The sequence below is a fragment of the Hesperophylax consimilis genome, chromosome 22 (assembly GCF_061612785.1).
Source record: "Hesperophylax consimilis isolate HC1 chromosome 22, BYU_Hcon_1.0, whole genome shotgun sequence".
Classification (NCBI taxonomy): domain Eukaryota; kingdom Metazoa; phylum Arthropoda; class Insecta; order Trichoptera; family Limnephilidae; genus Hesperophylax; species Hesperophylax consimilis.
Genome location: NC_142857.1, coordinates 24961116 through 24984456, shown reverse-complemented (window position 1 = coordinate 24984456; position 23341 = coordinate 24961116). Strand labels below are relative to the sequence as shown.

Genomic DNA, 23341 nt, shown 5'->3' with positions numbered 1-23341 from the left:
TTTTCGTCAGTATATGAATATGAAGTATTTTGAAAAATTTGTTAAAATAAAGAAATATATGTAAAACGCCGACTTTTAAAGGTTCTGGACTAGATGACGCTGTAATAAAGGTCATAGACACTCTGAATTTAAATGTTTTTGAAACTTGAGTAATCTTTGTTTTTGTGAGCGAGCCGAAATCATTTAGTTAGCGTTATCTATCCGCCGCCACCCTTTACCCTTGCCGCCCGGGCAGTATCTAACTAAAGTACAAGGAATTAGCGCCTTTAAAAAATGATATTTATCGTCTAATAGTTATAAAACTCTGTCTATCCATAGGGACTTTTTTTGTTTATAATCGCATACACGGCTTATCAAAGCGAGCGAGTGCCGCCCCCTGAACTCTGCCGCGCCTAGGCCGCGGCCTATAAGGCCTATTGACAAATCCAGGACTGAGACTACCTTGTTTTACTATAATAAATGATTTATATTTATTAATTACATTAGTTTTTGTTGCTGTTGTTCCTACCTAATATACGTAGTATTAGAACTCCCCAAATTAGAGTTATATCAAATTGAAAAGCGATATTTTAATGTAATCTAAAACTACTGGTTTCGCTTATAACTGTGATTCTTCTGGCCAATAAAAATAATAATAAAGGTATACACAACATCCAAAGGTAATAATATAATTGTTGAAGGATAAGATCATTATGAATTATTATTAATTTATTAACAACAACATATATAATAATATAATACAATTTTAATACACAAAATTTAAACAAAGACAATAATTATATAATATTCAGATATCATTTTCGTTTAGTTACTTTCATATGCTTCAAATGTTTAAAATTTATTTGTTTTGTCTCTTTAAAGTACCTACTCATCGAAATAAAAATACTAGCAACACTGATTGTAGTAATAGTTTATGAGAGGTAATATATAGTGCAGTAATTACTTGCATTAGCTGGCAACTGTAGACAATGAACTAACAGTTAAAGAGACCTGTTTTGGGACTTTAGCACTGGATTCAGCGGGGTTTGGTACTAATCCCTGCTACTAACCTATACTACTACATACGAGTATACTAACCCAGTGCAAGTCCGAAAACAGGACTCTATAACTGTCAGTTCATTTTCTATAGCAAGGCCCAGGGTGGTAAAACTCTAATCGAAAATTGGAACTGCGAATATTGTTGCCTAACTATTATCCACCAATGAAAAACTCTGAAAGTCTATGGAATAAACTTTCAGAGTTTTTCATTGGTGGATAGTATAATAAGTAGGCTCCGAATGAGAATTGTAATATTGGCATATCTATGGTTTTTTAGAATCAGTTTGTTTCATACAAAGATATCGATCTAGTGAGTGGTTTATTTATGGCACGACCTGTATTAATAAAAGATGGCGGTGATAAAATCTATTCAAATTTATGAAAGAAAACCAAGCCTCACAACTTGTGCCGCTAGGAGGCGTTAGTGTAGAATATAAACATCCGAATGTATGGGAAATGTCAGAAGTTGGAAGTATTATAACAAGTATTTATTAACAGGTATCAGTCATCATCTTCATCGATGAGCGGAGTGATGTAATATTCCACAAACATTTGCCTCTGCTCCTCACGCTCAATCATCTGCTGGACCACCAGCAAACCTCGCGAATCAGTCTTTATGGCAACCTTCAAATACAATCATAATTACATAATTAAGAAATTAATTTTATGTAGTAACTATACACTACACTAGACACATCTCTAAATAGTATAAAATAAAGTAGGTGTGTAACGCAGCCACAGACACAAAGTCAACAATATTTTCATATCAAAGGGTTCGGCTCGGTAGAACTTCTAATTGGACCTATAAATCCTACTGATCCCTCAACATAAATATTTAAAAAATCTTTCGTAATCCTACATGTATTTAAAATGACTGATTTTTGCATTTTTATGTATAAATTCTTTGACAGTCTAATATGCCTAGATTTTGAATGAGAGAGCTAGGTATAATGACAGTAGCCGAAATAACATCTGGTAATATTTTTATAGTCTGAGAATTCCCACAGACATAGGAATTAATAGACGAGAAGATAATGGCGAGGGGTAAAATCAACTGTTGAAGAACGAAGGGCGTAAGGCTGACTGTGATTCGTCAATAAATCAATCTGACAGTAAATAGGCATCTCGCATTATAATATCACCATTTACTTCTTAAAAGTAAAATCTGCTTTTGAATGAATAGACATTTTTACATGGGAGCGCAAATTACTCGCCACGTTATGAACAAATTTGCGAAGTCCAAATTCGGGCAAAAAAATTCGGTTCTATTTTCAGAGTCGAATATTTCGTTTAAGTATTTAGTTAAGACACTTTTATAAATGTTCATAATTTACTTCCCAGCAACCAACCAGCTTTGTGTTTCGCGTCCAGACGTTTCTCCATGTGATAGTATATGTTTCTAAAACTGATCTATATTATACGATGTGAATATGCTTAAAATAAAGTAAAATAATGCTTACTTATGGAATGTAATACGACAATTGGGTTTATTCTCTTTTTCACATCTATTTTTACAAGTTTTCATAGTACAAGTCAACATTTTGCCGTGTTATTTCGTAAAATGAACCGATGATGCCTCGACCATAGTTCGCACAAGAATGATGACGTCACGTTTTCAAATTTCACTTGAGGCCATACGCGAGCACAGCCGGCTCCAATGGAACCGGTATGGGGAGTGGGGATAATACGCTTTTAATCACTTAGGGCAGGTCTACTAATATTCATATGTCTATGGAGAATTCCAAATCCTTTTTATTTAATTTCCTAAAACAGATTTTTGAATATTACAGGAATTTGGAATAGCGACATCAATGATATAAGTTATTTTTTTAATTTTGTCATGTAAAACAATATCGGGTCTATTATGAATAATTGTTCGGTCTGTTATTATCATTATTATTATGGTTATCGGGCGCTACCTCAGTCATTAGAACAGTCTCGCATTAGTCAACTGTTTATTGAGTTCATTCATTCCCTTTTCTCCAGCTTTTCAAAACCAACTTCTATGTCTTATGCCCGTTCGTATTACAGATTAACTATCATCGGAGCAACCTTCAATTCAGGCTGCAGCCCTGAATAAACCAGCAGGACTGCACTTTTGTACCAGTCACGTTGGTTTTTCAGTTTCAAAACCATGGCTTGAAAATTTCATACATTTTCCATGGATTATCAATTGGATAATTTTGTATTTGTCGCTCCTCACAATGTGACAAAGTAGTGAGAGACCGGTTGATGGCCGAGTGGTCCAACGCACCGGGTTCCCACCCAGGCATCGAGAGTTCAATCCTTTGCTAGACAAGTCTATAATGTTGGATGTAGGAGGAATTACAATATCGTCAGGTTATTTGTGACCCAGGAATGTTTCTTTCTTAAAAAGCCTCAAGTGATATTTAACATGACTTATTTTAGATTAAAACAACTTTATAACTTTATTCCACTTGTTGAAATTTACTGAGAGACAGTCCGAGATCTCACTGCCTCGTAAACTCTGATCCTCTGTCAAAAGGATAAGTCATTCTTGGGCTCTAAACTACGCAACGGATTTTGATAGGGTTTTCACTATAATTTAGAGAATTTCTTCTGAAAGGTTTGTATATACACGGTGTCCGGAAACTCGTAGTACAAGCGGGGAACTGGAGAATCTACACCACATGGGGAACCCAAAAAAACATAAAGTTTTTTTTTTTTGAGCATTTTCAAAAAAAAAAAAAAAAACCAAAAAAAAATATTTTTCGGCTATTTTAGGGTTAAAGTTTTTTCTGGTGTTTAGGGTTGAATAACAGAAGTTTTAACCCTGCAGAGCAGAAATATTTTATGATTACACCGGGTTAAATGAAGGGTGATTTCAAAATAATGCTTCAAATCCGAGTTTCTACATTTGTTTTACTTTCAAATAGTTTTAATTAGTTGGGTACTTTGATCTTCAGTAATAATTTATAAGAATTTGATTAAAAAAAAAAAAAAAAAAAATCAACTTCAAACTCGATTTACTCGATAACGAAAGCTCAAATAAAAAAAAATTATACTACAAAATCGACTCCAAATGTGATGTAGATTCACCAGTTTCCCGCTTGTACTACGAGTTTCCGGACACCCTGTATAACACATGCATATTATATTTATAGAAAGTAGAGAAAAGTCGATGTTTTGTAATCAAGTCGTAAAAATAATATTTTCGGGTGCTTACATTGCTAACGCTGGCTAAACCTTATGAGATACATCAAAATAATGTACTACGGAATTGTATAACTTAAAAAGGCCTACAGAAAAGTCCGTCATGGTATATGTCTATTTCCTAAGGTTAACCCCCCAGCAATGTATACACGTCAGCTAGTAATAATATACCAACATCAATAAAGTTACAATATATATAGACGTGCGACGGGGTACAGCCAGTTATAAATAATACAGTTATTTTCCGCCTAAACATTGAATGTGTCATAGAGAAAATGTTAAATTATGAAGTCAGTGCTGCCACCAACTAAACTTCACTGTTTAAAATAGTCTAATCACTCTGTGATTTGTGATAAAACAATATGAACAAATATGCTTGCGATAAAACAACATACAAATCAGCAGTAACGAGTACCAACAACAATCAATTTGCAAACTGTCATTGCTCTATTATGGCACTGCACTGACTTGTTCTCTTGACACCTCAAAATTCGTCAGGTGCCCAGGCTTGTAACTCTATGACTAGACTAAGGCCAATGCCTTGATTTAGTATTCAACGCAACTTTTGAATATGAAAACGCCGTCCTGTCCATTAGTTTATTTCACGATACACATATATATTTTTAATGTCTATATTTCTCATATATAAACACTGTTTGAATTAATAATTTACTTTAAATTTAGGAGTGCTTCTAACTTGCCACTTTATCATAAGCGTAGATGTATTGTTAACGTCATTGACCAACATACAATGATAATACGTACAAACTAGCTGACGTGTACCCGATGTTATTCTATAAATATAATACGCATGTATTATATATATATAAACCTTCCGGAAGAAATTCTCTAAATGATGAAAACCCTATCAAAATTCGTTGCGTATTTTAGAAGAACTAAGCGCACAAACATACTGACGTGGATAACGACTTTGTTTTAGTATAATATAGATAGATTTAGGTAAGGCAGCAAAATATTCCAAAAAGACATTCCCTCGGTGTAAGGGCTTGTTTTACCTTTGTTGCGAGTCCCAAAGCCCTCATGATGAGCCTGATGGAAGAAAATTTGTATTTCAAGGTCACCGTCTCCGCACAAGTGAAGCTGTGGATCATGTCAGAAGTCTTGGGGATCTCCACCCGGGATTTGTCCTAAAAAATATTTATCATTATGACACTCCATAAATCATTTTAATTCAGTATGATAAATTAATAGATTATCGACTGAGGGCAATTAGTCCGACGGCTGGGATGAAGCAGGACGGCAAACAAGCCGAATACTTCTTCGGACAGCTGTTTAAAGTGACGTACCCCACAAGGGAGGAATGGGACACGGTCCCAGGTCCAGACTCCAAACAGGATTCTAACTAATCTGGTTCACAGACGGGTCCAAGATGGAGGAAGGAACAGGGGCCGGGGTCTGTCTACAGGGATCTAAGAGGGAACTCAGTATACCTCTAGGAATGCACTGCACTGTGTTTCAAGCTGAGATGAAAGCCATCTTAGCCTGCGCACAGGAGAATATGAGTATCGGGTACAGAAATAAGAACATAAACATATGTTCGGATAGCCAGGCGGCCTTAATGGCACTGGAAAGTAACCGATGCGACTCCAGACTGGTGATGGAATGCAGGACTATCCTAATAGAACTGGCGACCATCAATAAAGTAACCCTGCTCTGGGTACCAGGACATAAAGGTATTGAGGGCAACGAGCGGGCTGACGAACTAGCAAGGAAAGGGGCGAAAGCACCACTTGTGGGATCTGAGCCGGCCGTAGGAGTAGCAGCTTGCCACACCAAACTACATATCAAGAGGTGGGTCAAATCCCAACACTGGAAGGAATGGAAGAAGGCACCCGGAATGAGGCAATCTAAAGTACTCATAAACGGACCGGACCCTAACCGAACCAGGCAACTACTCGATATGGACAGAAACTCACTGAGGGAACTGGTAGGACTATTAACGGGACACTGCCATCTCAGGAGACACATGCAACTGTTGGGAGTGGAAAACACCAACATCTGTAGGAAATGTGAAGAGGAGGAAGAGACTCCAATTCACCTATGGTGCCAATGCCCCGCTCTGCTGGGAATAAGGCTCAGATACCTGGGAAGACACAGTGTGGAACCAGAAGACATCGCCACATATCCAATGACAGCCCTGGTGAACTTCATAAAAGGGACCGGGTTACTGGCAAGGGAATGAGGTAAAATGGGAGATAGTGCAATGGGCCTATGGCCTAAGTGCTCACGGGAACTACATGTAAACCGTCTCCGCTCTATAAAAAAAATATATAAAAATGTCAATCAACAGAGCGAGTCAAATGCTTAACGATTCTGCATTGACCATTGATATTTTCAATGTCACGTACAGACAGTTCAGTAACTATCTTTTGACCCATAGGTCAGATATAAGTGCTCGCGGGGAACGTAAGTAAACCGCCTCCGACTTTAAAAAAAAAAAAAAAAAATAGATTATCAATAAAATATCAACCTGCGGACTAGTGGTCACGATGGTAAAGTGTGGGTGTTCCGGAGACAGGGTGATCTCCACCTCTTCAGAGGCCCTATCCAGGTCAGAGAGCACCGCTAGCAGGCTAGGCCCCCTCACCACCAGTGCCCCCGTCTCCACAGCATCCTCGTCCCCCTTGAAGTACATCAGTTCCTCCGGCTCCTGGGTGCGGATCTCGCAGTCGGTCATGGCGTCCTCGGCGTTCAGGTGCTCCAGACTGGGAGAAATGAAAGTTCCAAAGATTTATTATGAAAGAAATGCTAGGTAAATTGAGACAAACAGACATCAGAATATATAGACCTGCAATAAAGCCAAATCTGCATAACATTACGACAACTTGGAGGCAAACTATATGGCTTTACGCATTTCTTCAATAAACTACATCATCATTTCATATTTAAATATAGAAACGTTAAAGAGCATGATTACTAATACATATCTAATTCCACAGATAAGCATTATTTCATATTTAAATATAGAAATGTTAAAGAGCATGATTACTAATACATACATATCTAATTCCACAGATAAGCATTATTTCATATTTAAATATAGAAATGTTAAAGAGCATGATTACTAATACATACATATCTAATTCCACAGATAAGCATTATTTCATATTTAAATATAGAAATGTTAAAGAGCATGATTACTAATACATACATATCTAATTCCACAGATAAGCATTATTTCATATTTAAATATAGAAATGTTAAAGAGCATGATTACTAATACATATCTAATTCCACAGATAAGCATTATTTCATATTTAAATATAGAAATGTTAAAGAGCATGATTACTAATACATATCTAATTCCACAGATAAGCATTATTTTACCTTAACCTGTTAACCGGGCGGGACGTATAAATACGTCAAACGTAAACAGTATCGGGTACGGGTAGGACATATGAATACGTCCTTGAAATATATGTTGCGCTCTGGAACGAGCGGGACGTATATTTCCGAGCATCACACGGAAATTGAGTTTTTAATTTTTACATATTTTAATTTTTTAAACTCAATGTTTCTCTTTTATCTATGTGCTTTTGTTTATTGTTCTGTAATTATAACCTTTTTTATATTTTTTGTAATCTTTATAATTGTTTGTAAAGTTTCTATTTTTTTAATTCGATGTTTTCATTTTTATAAAGCATAAATGAAAAAAAATAATAACATTTTTATAAATCCCAACCAGGAATTATTAGATTCCTGGTCAAATAAAATTTTACACGCAAAACACTTATACTTATAAACACTATCTCAACCAAACGTATGTTGACAAAATTAAGTCAAACAAATGGTTGAGTATTGGAGAGTTGAGCGCAGAAATAGAAGGATTTATGCTTGCAATTCAGGATAGAGTCATTAATACTAAAAATTATAGAAAGCATATAATCAAAGATACAAATCAAATTGATGATTTGTGTAGAAAATGTTTGGCTTTTCCGGAAACTATAGAACATATTATATCGGGATGTTCTATATTAGCACCGTCCGAGTATACATTTAGGCACAATCAAGTTTTAAAAATAATTCACCAAAATTTGGTAATTAAACATAACTTGATTGACTGCCGTAATGTAGTACCATATTATGAATACGAACCAAATTCATTTTTAGAAAACGAATTTTATAAAATATATTATGATAAAACTATACTAACAGACCGAGCGATTAGTCATAATAGACCCGATATAGTTTTACATGACAAAATTAAAAAAATAACTTATATCATTGATGTTGCTATTCCAAATTCCTGTAATATTCAAAAATCTGTTAATGAAAAAATAAGAAAATACACAGATTTAGGAAATGAAATAAAAAGAATTTGGCATTCTCAGACTATAAAAATATTACCATTCGTTATTTCGGCTACTGGCATTATACCTAGCTCTCTAATTAAAAATTTAGGCGTATTAGATCTATCAAAAAATGTATATATAAAGATGCAAAAGTCGGTCATTTTGAATACATGTAGGATAACAAAAGATTTTTTAAATATTTATGTTGAGGGATCAGTAGGATTTATAGGCCCTGTTAGAAGTTCTACCGAGCCGAACCCTCTGATATGAAAATATCTGGAGACGGTGAATTTTTTTTCCCATTTGATATCTGGTGATTTGACGTGTTGTTGTTCTTGTATTGTTTTGTATTTATTTTACTTATATAATGCACTTACATAGTGTTGATTGACTAGCTGATCATTTGTGGAAAAGTGAGTGGAAGGGTTAAGTTTTTCCTTTGGGGAAGACTTAACCCGGACAACTAAATCGGAAGTTTAAAAAAAAATAAAATTACGTCCTCCGGGCGTGACGTACTGATACGTCCTAGTGAAGGAGTTCGCGCCCGTTATATGCTGCGTAATTCAAAGCCAGAGTGGTAGATACTCTCAGTATCGCCCTGGTAAAGTTCAACAATTCAGAATTGAAATGTTGCTTGAAATGGCACTAGCCATCAGATCTGAACAGCGAAATGCTTCCCATCCATCCTCTCCCCCCATACCCTCTCTTTCCCCACTCCGTCCCACTGACTCAGAACAATTAAGTCTCTCATGTAGTAAACCTGTCGAAGGCCAGAGCTTAGAACACACTTCAAAGAGGCGCCATTCATAAAATCAAAAGTGGAATCTAAAGTTTTATTATATTAGCCTAAGCGAAGTTGATTTTGTAATCGTACATTTTTCAAAGCATTAAGGTTAAAATCGCTTGGCAAATTATTCTAAAAAGGATAATTTTGAAATGCTTGCATGTTCTTCGGAGACCCATCGGCAGTCCATTATAACTCACACGAGAATCAGCGGCGCTCCCTCCTCCTTATAGTACATCTTCAGGCTGGACTCCTCTCCCGAGCCGAAGATGTTCAGGCACTCGCTGAGCACTGTGAGCGACACCTTCAGCTCCACCTCGGGCCCCCGCACTGAGTAGGAGCAGAAGTTGTCGGCTGGGATGTAGGCCGAGGCCTGCACGCACTTGTTTTGCTCTACTGTGATCTTCAGGCCTTGGTCGGTGGCGCAAAATATGGCCGACTGAAAATAACAAAAATATGTAACATCACATTGCCTAGGAGGGATGGATTCCTACGTCCGTCACTCCTGGAAGCATTCCTAACAACCCCTCATACCTTCCTTTTCTTCCATTCCTTAAAAAAACCTCCACACATCATCAATAGCAGAGGCGGCTCTAGGGATCCAGGCGTGATAGGTCATTTCGTGACTAATCTTTATTTGATATGGTGAAAAATGCCCATATATTATCATCTATTTCAATTTGTAAGTCCGTGACTCTAAATACATACTATGTTAATATAGTAAATTGGAAATAACTACTTACTTCCACTCCATTTTGACTATGGAAATGCAACGTTAAAGAATAGGATATCATGTGACAAGAAGAACTGACCGGAATAAACACTGACAAAGAACTTAAAGAGCAGTTCTGTAGGGCCAGCTACAGAAAGAAATTCCCATTGCTTATCTTGCTTCATTTTCATTTGGTGTAATACCTCACAAGGGTGCCCCTGTCTGCACAATGTAAAGACAGAGCAACTATACCGCCACCCGGTTGTTGGGCAGGCAAGGGAAGGGAATAATTTTACTAAAAATAAATAATTATCACATGGGACGTTAATAGTTTAAGGAAAATTCTATATTCGGCAGGCTATAGTAATCGTTTTTACTATGAAAGTAAGGCAGACACAATGATTTCTATGAGAATGCTGTTCAAAAAAGTTTGACTCTACGGGCAATAGCTGTTTTTTCGCAAAACCGAACAAACTAGCCTGAAAGGTTAGTAAGCAAGACTCACCTCTTGAAAATTGATTGCCTTCAAAACAGAATGTAGCGTCTTGACATTATCCAAAAAAGCAGTAAAGCAATATTGAGTTCCTCTGATTTCTTCAGTTTGACTGAAAACCATTTTGATGATTCTTTAACAATATATCTTAAACAAATTATTGATACTTCTTCGCTAATATCAATGTCCAACAAATAACTATGAGGCAAGTACGTGTTTAGAAGTTGTGTTTACAAGGAAAGTAAACTTATTAGAATAATTCAGAATCTTCGTTAATGTCAACATCTAACAAATAAATCGAAGAAACGAGCGATAAATATTGCTTATGTGATATTTTCTGCTCTACGAAGTTGTTCAACACTTTAGCGAGCCATGCGGTAAGTACGTGTTTACAAGTTAGTTCGGATTTGAACTTCAGAACTTGCATTTGGAATGCCGGACACGGACAGAAATTTATCTCCGGAAGCAGTTTGTATGTGTTTCCAGCGTTGCCTTTCACTTCGGCTATGCTTCTGACGCCTTCGTCCAAAACGTAGAATGTTACCGAATTATGTTTTTCCAAAATTTCTGTAGAACGTTCAAAAACGCTGCCGAATATTGAGTGGATGATTAAAATGTCTTCATCTGTAAAGGAAGAAATAAGAAATTAGCAAATAAATTAAGTTTTTTTAAATGTAAAAACCGCTACCTTGTGGTGAAATGGCGTGATAGAGATATAAGGGAGTGAGGGGAGAAGGAAATAGAAAAGAGGAAGGATGGAAAATACCTGTCTGCGTATTTAGGCCTAGTCACTAAACACTGATAAAGCCATTTTAAGGTACATTTTGATTCCGAATAGTGGTCTTTTCTGGTCAATTCTGAGAGTATCCACTACTATTTAGATAGATTAGTGTTACAGGTATCAGAAACATATAAAATAAGTAAACTATTTGGTGGTTGAATTTTCTTACCAGCTATATTGTCTTGTTGACATTTGAGTTCAATTTTTCTTAATATATCAAAAGCTGCGTCATTTACTTTAAGACGAAACTTTGAGTTCATAACAATCCGAATGATGAATTTCTATGAAATTCAGCCATATTAACGTTAAACGCAATTAAAAACAAAATTAATAACTAGTTAAAGTTATCTTCAACGACGCGAGAAACAAACATGTACATTTTTTACGCAGTCAACTTGACACATAAATAAACCATTCTCACTTGACATAAAAGTCAAAATACGGCGCCAGAACTATCATAGACAAAATGTAACAATGCTTTTTTACTGGCTTTTCACCCCAGATGAGTGTTCTAGCCAGTGTTGAGGTGTGATTGGTTTATTTATGGTTGAGGTGATGTGATTGTCGAATGCGTGTAATGTCTGCTTTACGCAATACTTTTTTTCATACCGATCCCCCATATCGGGACCAATCCGAATAAATACCCACACTGATCAGGTCAAGGATAAAATCTGTGTATGATTTATTTTTATAGGGCAGCTGAAAAAAATATGATTTGAGGTCATCTTCATCAATGCACATGGCAGAATTCACTTGTATTTTAGTCAAGTGAACATTATTTTTTCATTGCCGGCAACCCGGGCGTTTATTGAAATATCATAATTATGGCAGCAATGACTTATCCGCATTACCCCATTCACACAGAGCGATTGTTGATCAAGTCGGATCTGAATGACACTTGAAAGCTAATCGACAAGTATGAACAGCCTTTCAACAGAGTTGATCAAGTTTTTAGTTGCACGATGAAAGTTGAAAGTTGGTTCGAGTTAACTTGAAACCAATCTTGTTCGATTTTCGTCGTTCAACTAAAATCGCTCTGTGTGATTTGACTATTAGGAGTCGTATCTGTAACTGAATAGGGAGAATTGAATAATTTATTTGGACTTTATACGTACTTTTGAGTAATAACAATATTCAATTCTTGTTCCGTGGCGTTGGACGAAAATCAAAACATTGTGAATCGAAATATTAAACAAAAAATGATCTCAGATACAAGGCCAAAATACCGTGTTAAAAAATATGTGTTGTAGGAAGATAAAAGAACATTTTTAAATTAAAATAATTATCTTTGTTGCCACCATTTGTACTACAAAAAAAAATATTATTTTCTTAAAAAAGAAGCCACATACTGATTTAAAAAATATTTTTTTCTTCGTGAATACCGATTCAAAGTTCTCGATTATCATTGGCATCACTATTTTGTACCATAGAATTATTTAAATAAATCCATAGATACCAGAAAACAGAAAAATTAGGTTGTTTTTCAAAATGTCAATTTCCACGAAAGTATTTCGATTGTTAAATTTAAATACCAAATACAGATTTCCCTTGCTAATTCAAGGTATACAAATCCCATAACTTCGGTCTTATTTAAAACAGATTCCCACAATCATATTATTTCAATCAACTGACTGTCGTACCATATAGCAAACATAACCTCTAACGACCCTACCAATCGGCAATTTTTATTGGAAATTTATGTTTGTTTTACTTTCAGAATGCCAGTTCAAACGTTCGTTAAGACCGGCATTGGTGGAGTTTAAAAAACGCCAGGATAGAGCTGATTTTAAGGCAGTAATTCCGAAATTGCCTAATCATAGAAACACTTATTTGGAGTGGAACTACGATTCCGAAATATATGCATTTGGGAAGCGGCTAAAGGAGGAGTTTGATTCTCAACTATTGAGGACGGCTTTCACCCACAGATCTTACATTATTCAGCAGGAAATGAAGCAGAGAGACCTTGGAATTGAGAACCCTGATATCAAGCTTCAGGATAATAGAGAACTGATAGAAGAAGGTGAATTTTTAAAATAAAATAGTAATATAATATTCAAAATATGTTTGTAATGTCGTCAACGACATTACAAACATATTTTGATAAATCAATTGAATCTAATAATGCTGTCTGACTGGAGAATTATGTCAGACCTGGTTGTGTTACACAGAGTCATTAACAACTTAATTGACAGCCTTGCCATCATCGCCACTATTAGTAATATTTTGTTGCCGTAGATGTCCATACTTGATTCAATTTTGACAAAAATGAGGGTAACTGCCCCCCAGTCCTTCTATTATGGAATTATTTAATCTTGATGATTTATTTACCTAAAATGTGTGACATGTTTACAGGAGAGGCATTCATGCGAGAATACATTGTGACCTTCCTTGAAGCTGCCCTACCCAAGTTCCCACTGGAGGGAATCCTGGCTCTCAGAGACCACCTGATGACCACAGAAGTCCTGGCTGATGTGGCCTCTCACCTCGGCTGCAAAGACATCATTCTCTCTCAGGTGAGTTTCCTTAATCAAAATTGAAACAGAATCATTTCCCGCCCAATTCTTAAAAAATATGCCCGAGAGCAGCCACCATAGACATTGAAATTAATATATGTGAAATCTGGGTATCATTTTGACGACCTGATATTTTTAACATAAGGATAGTTCGAGAATGCTTAGCATAAACTGTGACGTCAGTCGTGCCTTAACCACCAAAAAGCGTACATTGAAATAACCAGACCGTGCGCAGAAAGGTAAAGTAAGGCAAAGATTTGCAGCGCACTCCATTGTGGAACTTTTCTGCGCATGATCTGGATGTTCGTTTTTAAACGAACCGCCTAGCGTAGCAATGCTAGAGATTGATAACAAAGGTGGGTAAATTATAACACATTTGTAAAAGTGTCTAACTAAATAATGTAACAAAATATTACATGTTGGAAACAAGCCCGATCTTTTGTTTATCCGATTTGAGATTTGCAACTAAGTTTTCTACACAGCGAGTAATTTGCGCGTCATTGTGAAAAGGATTTGTAATCCGTTAGCACATTTTATTTTCAAGGGTTGAATATTGATATTACAATGCGGGTTGCCTGAATTCTGTCAGATTTATTAATGGCAATCACAGAAAGGGGGGTGGTCACGTCGCCTCCCGCATGTGCAAATTGTTTTGTTCCCCTTTCCCTGATTGACTGGTCTATTAATTTGAAAGTCTATGGCATCCTAAATAAGCTGTCAAATGTCTACATATTTTGAACATGTTGCTCACCAAACTAAGAACTCAAACCTGAAGAAGCTCTAGATCAGGACGGGTTGCTTCAGAGAAATTCAAATGTAAAATAATATAATAGTAAGATTTGCTTGCCGAAACGCGCTACCAAAGTCTCCACTCGAGGAGGAGTGGGGCCCTTGCAGTAACGGCGTACAAAATTCTTAATAATTTAATAGATAGCCCATACCTTCTGGAATGCTATAAGTTGTTCGTACCGAACAACTACAGCCAGGGACGGCACCATGATATGCTATGTATCCCACGTGGCAGAACGGACGTACTGGCTCAGCATAGCATGACACGAGGTATGGCGCTGTTAAACAACGCCTCCAAGACTATCGATATTTTTAATAGTAGCCTTGAAGAATTCAAGAGGCATGTCAATGTCAAAATTCATTGTTTCGTATCATCTATATGTAGTAAATGTAAAATAAATGTAAATGTCTGTAATACACAAAAAAAAAAAAAAAAAAAGACAATGGCCATTCAGCGCCATTGTCTTTTTTTGACAGTTGAAAGGCCCCGTTAAACACCGATTCTTAGGACGGGTTGTTTCGGAGAATTTGAACAATTCATCAAATTTCAACGTTCATTTTCAAGTTCTGTGAAAGATTTTTTCAAGTTCTTTTTTTATTTCAGTTTTGTTAAGCAACTAGCCTACAATGATATAATAACAGAACTTGAATAGGACTTTCACAGAACCCGAAAATGAACGTTGAAATTTGATGAATTGTTCAAATTCTCCGAAACAACCCGTCCTTAGTCCGTTTCAGCTTTTGAACAATTTGTGATCAGCAGAAGAGGTCAACTATTTATCATGTTTTTAAGCTTATCAGCTTACAACGATTTGACAGAAAGCTGGAACGCACCTAGAATCGGTGTGTTGTTTCTTCTTTAACCGAAACTCATTCATAAATTCTTTCCATTCAGGAATACCCTGTGACTGAGGAAATCCTCTCCAACACCTTCAAGGCTATCGTGTCAGCCCTTATCCAGTCGTCGGATGCGGCCCGCGCTGGCCATTTCGTCCGGGATTTTGTCATCACCATGCTCCACCACCAGGACGTCAACGAGCTGTGGACCGTAGAGCGGCCCATGGAGATGTTGCAGGAGCTTATGAGGAAGGCGGGAATGAACGAACCAGAACTGCGGCTAATCAGCGAGAGTGCGAAGAACACGATTCTCGCGTGTTACCGAGTTGGAATCTATGTGGATAAGAAGCTGTTTTGCGATAGTAAGCATGATTTTTCAATCTTTTTTTTAACATTAACGCCTTGCGGAAAATAATTTCCCTATGTCATGCTCTTGTGGATGCTTTGTGGAGGGTCTTGTGAAAGGAAAAATAAGTTCTGGGAAGGAAAAGGTATGAGGGTGGGTAAGAATCTGGAGTCAGTGTATCCAGGAGTGAGGGATGTATGTATCCATCTCTCCCACTACGGTGCCAGGCATTGGGTTGGGAGAGGTTCAGAGATGTGCTTTATTTCAAATAAATCCATTTCAAATGGAAATGCAAAATGCAAAATGGGTATTTTCCATTTTGCATTTTCAATGCATTTTGAAAATGGGTATATTGCATTTTGCATTTGAAATGCTTTTCTAAAAACCATTTTGCATTTTGCATTTTCAAATGGAAAAGTTCTGACCCATTTCCATTTTGCATTTCAAATGGTTTTGGGTACCCATTTTGCACATCTCTGGAGAGGTTAAAGAGCCGCCCTCGTCTGGCCTCTCCCGATTCGACTTGCCATGTAGTTGGTAGGCAGACGCATCTGCCATCAAGACTTGGACAAACTTCACCCCATGTATTCTTTCGACAGTTATCTAATCCCTCATAGATTCTTTTATCCATTCGAGCGATGGGGTATTTACAAAATAAATGCCTCGAGCAATGGAGATTTCCGGGCATTTGGTTTTGGATTCAGCCGCACCTGTTTAAAAAATCACAATCAAAGCCAATGGATCCACCCATATTTCATGGTTTTCGAATTTCGAAATAAATTAGAAAAAAATTATCTACCTAAATTTGGGCAGACGTGTGAGATCTAATTATGGGTAGCCATTGTTCGACTGGTTATTTATTTATTTATTATTTATTTATTATTATTACATTTATTACATACAAGATATACAAATATAAAAGGAAGCTTTGACTGTCCAACTAGGAAGTTTCCCGTTTTAGGACAGTCAAATTGGCAGGTTGCGTGTACATAATTCCAGGTAGGTACATGTAAAATATAAAATAAAATTAAAATATAACATATAAATGTAAGAAAGAAAAATAGAAAGAAAATATTTTTTTAGGAAAATACAATTTAGCAGTAATGAACAATAAAATCCAGATAGGTACATGTAAAATATAAAATAAAAAATACAGTGTGTGGCAAGCCTACGCACGACGGAAGTGAAACTTTTAGTATTCTTCTCTCTCTCTTTTCATTTCATTCTCTCTTTTTTTCTGTCTATTGACATATTTATAAGTAGCATGTGATAAAAAAAATTAAAAGTTATAAAAATATGGGATTCGAACCCGGGTCCTGCATAACGAGTGTCGAACGCTCTGCCTCTAGACCGCGGTTATTATACATATAGTCAAAATATCTAAAAGTCGCAGCACGAGAGCATTTTATCACTTTTCCTCGTATTAAAAAAAACACAAAAGGAAAAAAAAATTGTTTAAGCGGGGATCGAACCTCGGTTCTTCATGACGAGAGTCGGGCGCTCTGCCTCAAGACCGCGAAGCTGAGTTCAGAGGGTGACCTAAACTAGGTATATAATATTAGCTAGGCTCCTATAGCGAAATGATCCCGGTTTTTCGTGTCGGTCATGAGTCGGTTTTACTCCGGTCCTCGAAATTGCATGACGCGCGTAAAGAAGTTTCACTTCAAAAATATAATATATCAATGTAAGAAAGAAAAATAAAAAAAATATTTTTTAGGTAAATACAAAATACAAAATCGAGGAAATCAACTCAGACTACGTTTTTTAATAATTTTTCGGAGTCTGTCCTACCTAAGTCTAATAACCATTTAGTAATTTTAGTACCGAAGGCTGATAATTCACATAGTTTAAATTGAGAGGGGATTTTGTTGTATATTTTTGGTCCCAGGTATGAGAAAACTTTTTGATAAGCCGCAGTATTGCTAGTTGGAATAGAAAGGTCGTTTCTGCTCTTACTTCTGGTGTGATGATTATGATCGACTGTTATCGTTTTGTTTTTATTTTTGTGGACGCAGATTGTTATTTTTTTTATGTAACACTGTCGAACATCAAGCACATTAAACTCCTTGAAGAGAGCGTCGCTCGAGTATCTGAAGGGTTTCTTCATAATGACGCGTAGAATGGATTTCTGTGCCTTCAGTAGCGGGTATAATATTGTTAATCCTGTTCCACCCCATCCAATGCAACCGTAGGTTATGACGGAGTTACAGAGCCCGTAGTATATTTTTTTAATGTCTTGAGTTTTTATAATTTCCCGCAATGCTATAAATATATAAATAAGCTTGCGCACTTTATTAGCTGTGTTTTCAATTTGTTGTTTCCATTTAAGATGGTTATCCACTATTATACCTAAATATTTAATAGATTTAACACATTCAAGGGTTTCGCATTTACAAGTATGGTTATTATTTCCAAGGCTACACTTAATATTATGTATTGTGAGGTGATGAGGTGTTTTGGGTTGACCTGCAAGGGTAGCGCTAAATGTGAGATATTTTGTTTTTTGTATGTTTAGTGTAAGCAAATAACTGTCTAGCCACTGTTTTACTCTGTTTATACCTGTGTTCGCAAGGTGGTGTGTTTCTATCCAATCATCTCCTTCAAACAAAATAACTGTATCGTCAGCGAACGTGATAATTTTGCCACCAATGTGTTGGTTACAAAGTTCGTTTATGTATATAATAAAGAGAAGGGGCCCAAGTGTACTTCCTTGTGGTACCCCAAAAGTGTATTTTAGTGAAGTGCTAATAGCCTCGTTAATTCTGGTTTGTTGAAATCTATTAGATATATAACTTTCTATCCATTGAAAAGCTTTTCCCTTTATTCCTATATTTCTAAGTCTCTGTAAAAGAATTTTATGAGATATAGTGTCAAATGCCTTGGCCAGGTCCAGGAAAAGGGCAATAGTTTTCTTGCCATGGTTCATATTCCCTGCAATAGTTTCAGTGAGACATGCGATGGCATCATCCGTTCCCTTACCCGACCGAAAGCCGTATTGGTTAGGACTTAGAATGTTATGTTTCTCCACATATTCGTTTAACCTAGTTTTGAAAAGCTTTTCAATGACTTTGGATATCGCGCTTAATAGTGATATTGGCCTATAGTTTTCTACAAGAGATTTAGGTCCACTTTTGTGAATTGGGACAATTATTGATTTTTTGAAGTGATCAGGAAATATTCCTGATGCAAAACTTAAGTTGTAAATATATGATAGCGGAGCAGAAATCTGATTTTTAATTTTTTTTAGTATTTGTGTATTTAGACTATCTGGACCCTTTGCATGTGTAGTATTAAGGCCGTTGATTATTTTTAAGACCTCTTCTACAGTAGTTGGTATAATATTAAATGAAAAAGATTGTTCCTTTGTTTCAATTGTCGATGCTAAAGAGTCTTCCGTTTTCTGGGTTTCTAATAAAAATTTTTTTGCTAGATTTGATCCAACAGATGCAAAATATTGATTAGTATGACATGCAATTGATTGATTGTCAGTTATAATCAAATTTCCGGTATTTAATTCAGTTACAGATGCATTGGTATTTCTTTTACTTTTAGTTATGTCTCTGACAACATTCCACATGTTTTTGCTGGAATTATCCTTATCAAGTAAGAATTTATAATAACGCTCTTTACATTTGCGAATAACGGTTTTGCAAATATTACGGTAACGGTAATAGTTTTGCTGTTTAGTATCGTTCAATGGGTCTCGTTTAGCTATTTTATGAAGGTGATTTCTTTTGTGTATAGATTTAACAATGCCGTTGGTAATCCATGGTGTGAGATGTATTTTACTATATGGAATGCGTTTAGTTATTGTGTGTTTTGTTATGAATGTATTGATTTCATTAATAAAATAGTTTAGAGCATTGTTAACTTTAGTCTCTTTATAAACATATTCCCAATTTTTATTATTAAGATCATTTAATAAAGCCTCATAATCGATAATCTGTTTGTGATTAATTTTATGTTTTTTGGGTGTTGAGTTTGGGATACTGATTGCAGTGGTGTAATGATCAGTGATTGTATTATGTATTACAAATGCATTTGAATTTGTTATATTTCTGGTATATATATGATCCAAACATGAGCTAGAGCTACCTTGTACCCTAGTTGGAGAATTAATATTGGAAATAAAGTTACTTTCAGCCATAGCACATAAGTAGTCGTCGGACTGCCTATGCAATACTTCTATAGTATTTATATTCATGTCCCCGATCAGTACATATTGTGCATAATCCTTAGTTTTTTTTAACTCACCAATAAGATTTTCCAGGAAATCTTGGATGTCATTGAACGATGGTGATCGGTAGATAGCTAGGATACCTAAATTTTCATTAATGTTGATTTTTAAACAATTACACTGATTTATGTTTATTTCTTGTACTAAGGAATTTAATGTGTTGTCGATATATACTACTACTCCGCTATTTTGGTTAATATGCGATGTTGTATGGTATTCGTTATAGCCTGAAATTTGTTTGGCTATGTATGAATCATTTAACCTGCATTCAGTGAGAATTAGTACATGGAACTTTACCACAGCTTTTATTTTTTCCAAAAATATAAGAAAATCATCCATGTTTCCCATCGTTCTAATATTTTGATGAACAATATTAATCCTATTAGATTCCCAATTAAATTGCATAATTTTGTTAATGTTTTCAAAAATTATTTCAGTATTTGGCACTAAGATACTATCGATTTCATGTTGAAGATCGTTTATTACCATTAGAATTCAAAAATTAATTGTTGTTTTCTGGGTAAAGTTATAAAACAGTATTTTATTATCATATAAATACTTGTAGTACGAAATATGTAGCGACAAAACTGTAAACAAAATGATGTAATTAGGAAAATTAAAATATATATGAGTAAGAAATAATATCTGAAATAAAATCCAGGAAATAAATAACGTATGTAGTTGGTGTGTGGCATTTTCTCTTTCAAAAGACAGTAAAAAGTAGTATAAGTATGAAAATTAAGTAATATCTGGGTTATATAAAATATGTTGATTAGAGTTCTCTTTTGCCGAATTATTAGTAATATTACTAATAAATCAAATAATAATCTTATAATAAGTGTAGTTACCATTCTAGAGAGAATAAAGATTAAAATTAAAGTTAAAATTAAAATTAGGATTAAAATTGTTCCAGTACAAATTGGAGTTATGCAAAAACCTAGGTGTTCATATAATATAGTGCTGTTATGTAATAGAGTATGAAATGGCGATATAAAGCGGTAGTCAGTAGTTTTATCACGATAATCAGAATAAAGAGCAGGTAGTCAGAGCTTCGGTATAGCTTGTTCTGAGTCTATTAATATAGGTCGAGAAGAGTCATCTTTTTTCATGTAGATTAGACCTGCTTTCGTCCAGACGTACCTATATTTACATTCCGTCGCACGTTGGCGAGCTAGATACCAAAGCCGTTTGCCTTTAGACGTGAGGAGTTCTGAGACGTATATGGGTGTAATTGGGCCAGACAATCCGATTGTTCCCGTGTTTAGTTTGTCCCCAATATTTTCGCAAGACCTATTATATTTTTTTATAGCATTAAGGAGTTCCTCTTTTAACGGTATTGAATTAAAGTTAATTACCACTGACCTAGGTTTAACTGTTGGAGGAATATTTTTGTTTCTTTGTGATACTCTATATATATTATAAATATCATTTGTATTTAGTTGGCAGTCTACTATTTTACTGGTGTTGAATATAATGTCTTTTAAGGTTTGTGATGTTTCCTCTTTGAATTCTGGAAGCCCTCGAAGTTCCAAACAAGTATTGTTGATTCGTCTGTTCCTGTTTTCTTGGTCAATCTCGATCGCTATTATTCTTTTTTCTAGGTCTTCATTTCGTTCTGTCAAGAGACAAATTTTTATTTCATTTTCTTTATTTTTTTCGCTTTTTTTTTCTAAGACCTCAAGTCTTGAATTTAAGGCTGAGTTTACTTGTTCATGTAGTTTTTCCAAATTATTTATTCGATATTTTAAATCTTCTTGCTGTTGAGATATGTTTTGAATGGTTTTTAATATTTCATTATTTTGGAGCAGGATTGCATCGTATTTTTTTCCAACAGATTCATTAACTGAGTCTTTGAAATTTGCGAATTCAGTTAAAAATAGATCGATTGTCAGATTACTAGTGCCATCTGTGGTTGTTGGTGGTAAGTTCACACTGGCGTATGATGAGGCGGCAATTGTAGATTTTGGTGTTGATGAAGGTTGTTTATTAGGTTTCTCGATAGATGTCAGTTCTAGATTTTTTTCAGACGTATTTTTTTTGGAGTTTTTTTGTGTTTTTGTGCAAAGTTTGCAGCGCCACTGTAAAATCTTAGTTCCTCGCCGTGAGGTCTCTGCGATATCGGCACAAATGAAGTGGTAATTATCGTCGCAGATACAACATGAGATGAAGTCTGACGGGGTGTCAATGTTTTTTTTACAGATGGAGCATAGTGTATTCATTTTAAAGGTAGTTTTTCAAAGTTTCACACAAAAAGAAAAAAACGACACAATGCTTGTTTCTTGTATGAGAGATGGCAGAGCCTTTGTGACGCTAAAAACGCCTTTGGGATAGGTTATTTGTGTTTATATAATGATCGAGTCACTTTTGCACTGAATTGTATTTTGTGGTACAAACACCAGAATAATGGCGAGTATTCCGCCTTAGCGAGATAATTTGTGGGATAAAAAATTCACTGTCCCAACGCGCACTATCCTGATTAGACGAGTTAACCACTTTTTTAGTTTGATTTTCTAGTATTATGATTGTTAAAGCTAGGTAAATTGAAGCAGCTGTCAAAATACGTCAACACTGGTAGACAATATGGCGGAAGTTATGTGGCGTGGTTTTTTATCCTTCATTCAATTTATATTTTGTTATTCCAGGCTTTGGTGAAAGCATACCAATTGCAAAGGAAATGGCCGCCAGGGAAGGTTTGAAGGTGTTCTTCGGGACTCCAGATAACATGGCCCCCATCAACTACCGTCTGCCGGTCCTGCCCAAACAGAGAACAGCTAGGGTCAAGTCCATCCAGGCCTCCTAAATATTGCCCAACCTTATGTAAATGTTATGTTTAAGTGATGTATTAAATAGATTTATAATTAGAAATTTTATTTTATTGCATAACCCCACAAGATAATCCAAAATTTCTTCAATTATTTGCAAGATTGCCCAACATAGCATGACAAGAGGTATGACCTTGCTAAATGCCCTACCAGCGGATATAGATGTGTTTAATATCACTATACCATGTTTTAAAAAAAATATGTACATGTATTGTTAGTTTTAATAAAATTTTACCATAACTGGACTTACCTGTCTGTCGTACAATAAAAAAAAAAAAAAACTTTCTTCTGCTTACCTTATTTTAAACCTGTCGGAAAGGGTTAAAAGTTAACCCTTTTGTCTCACAGAAGGCGTGTTTCACATAAAACGACAATAGTACACTGTACAAAAAATATAACATAATTCAGTTTAAAAAAATTACAAAAAAAAAACATTGAAAAAATACCTTCAAAACTTACACTTTAAATTAGTTGAGATTGAAAACAAGAATCACATTTCAAA

General features: G+C 35.5%; 3 protein-coding genes across 3 annotated transcripts; 1 reads left to right on the top strand and 2 right to left on the bottom strand.

Moving 5' to 3' along the window:
• Nucleotides 1–788: 788 nt before the first annotated feature.
• Nucleotides 789–10777, bottom strand: Rad1 (Radiation insensitive 1). The gene is made up of 5 exons (XM_089644961.1): nt 10527–10777; nt 9510–9748; nt 6704–6938; nt 5229–5360; nt 789–1662 (listed from the first exon to the last, which is right to left on the bottom strand). Exons 1-5 carry the CDS (start codon nt 10635–10637, stop codon nt 1540–1542), a joined length of 840 nt encoding a protein of 279 aa, XP_089501087.1. The 5' UTR covers nt 10638–10777; the 3' UTR covers nt 789–1539.
• LOC149413348 (zinc finger SWIM domain-containing protein 7-like) lies at nt 10623–11710 on the bottom strand. Its single transcript, XM_089644962.1, has 2 exons — nt 11465–11710; nt 10623–11138 (listed from the first exon to the last, which is right to left on the bottom strand). Exons 1-2 carry the CDS (start codon nt 11553–11555, stop codon nt 10765–10767), a joined length of 465 nt encoding a protein of 154 aa, XP_089501088.1. The 5' UTR covers nt 11556–11710; the 3' UTR covers nt 10623–10764.
• Nucleotides 11711–12751: 1041 nt separating this feature from the next.
• Nucleotides 12752–23048, top strand: mRpL44 (mitochondrial ribosomal protein L44). The gene is made up of 5 exons (XM_089645293.1): nt 12752–12856; nt 13013–13315; nt 13648–13808; nt 15493–15796; nt 22660–23048. Exons 1-5 carry the CDS (start codon nt 12784–12786, stop codon nt 22815–22817), a joined length of 999 nt encoding a protein of 332 aa, XP_089501419.1. The 5' UTR covers nt 12752–12783; the 3' UTR covers nt 22818–23048.
• The last annotated feature ends 293 nt before the right edge of the window (nt 23049–23341 follow it).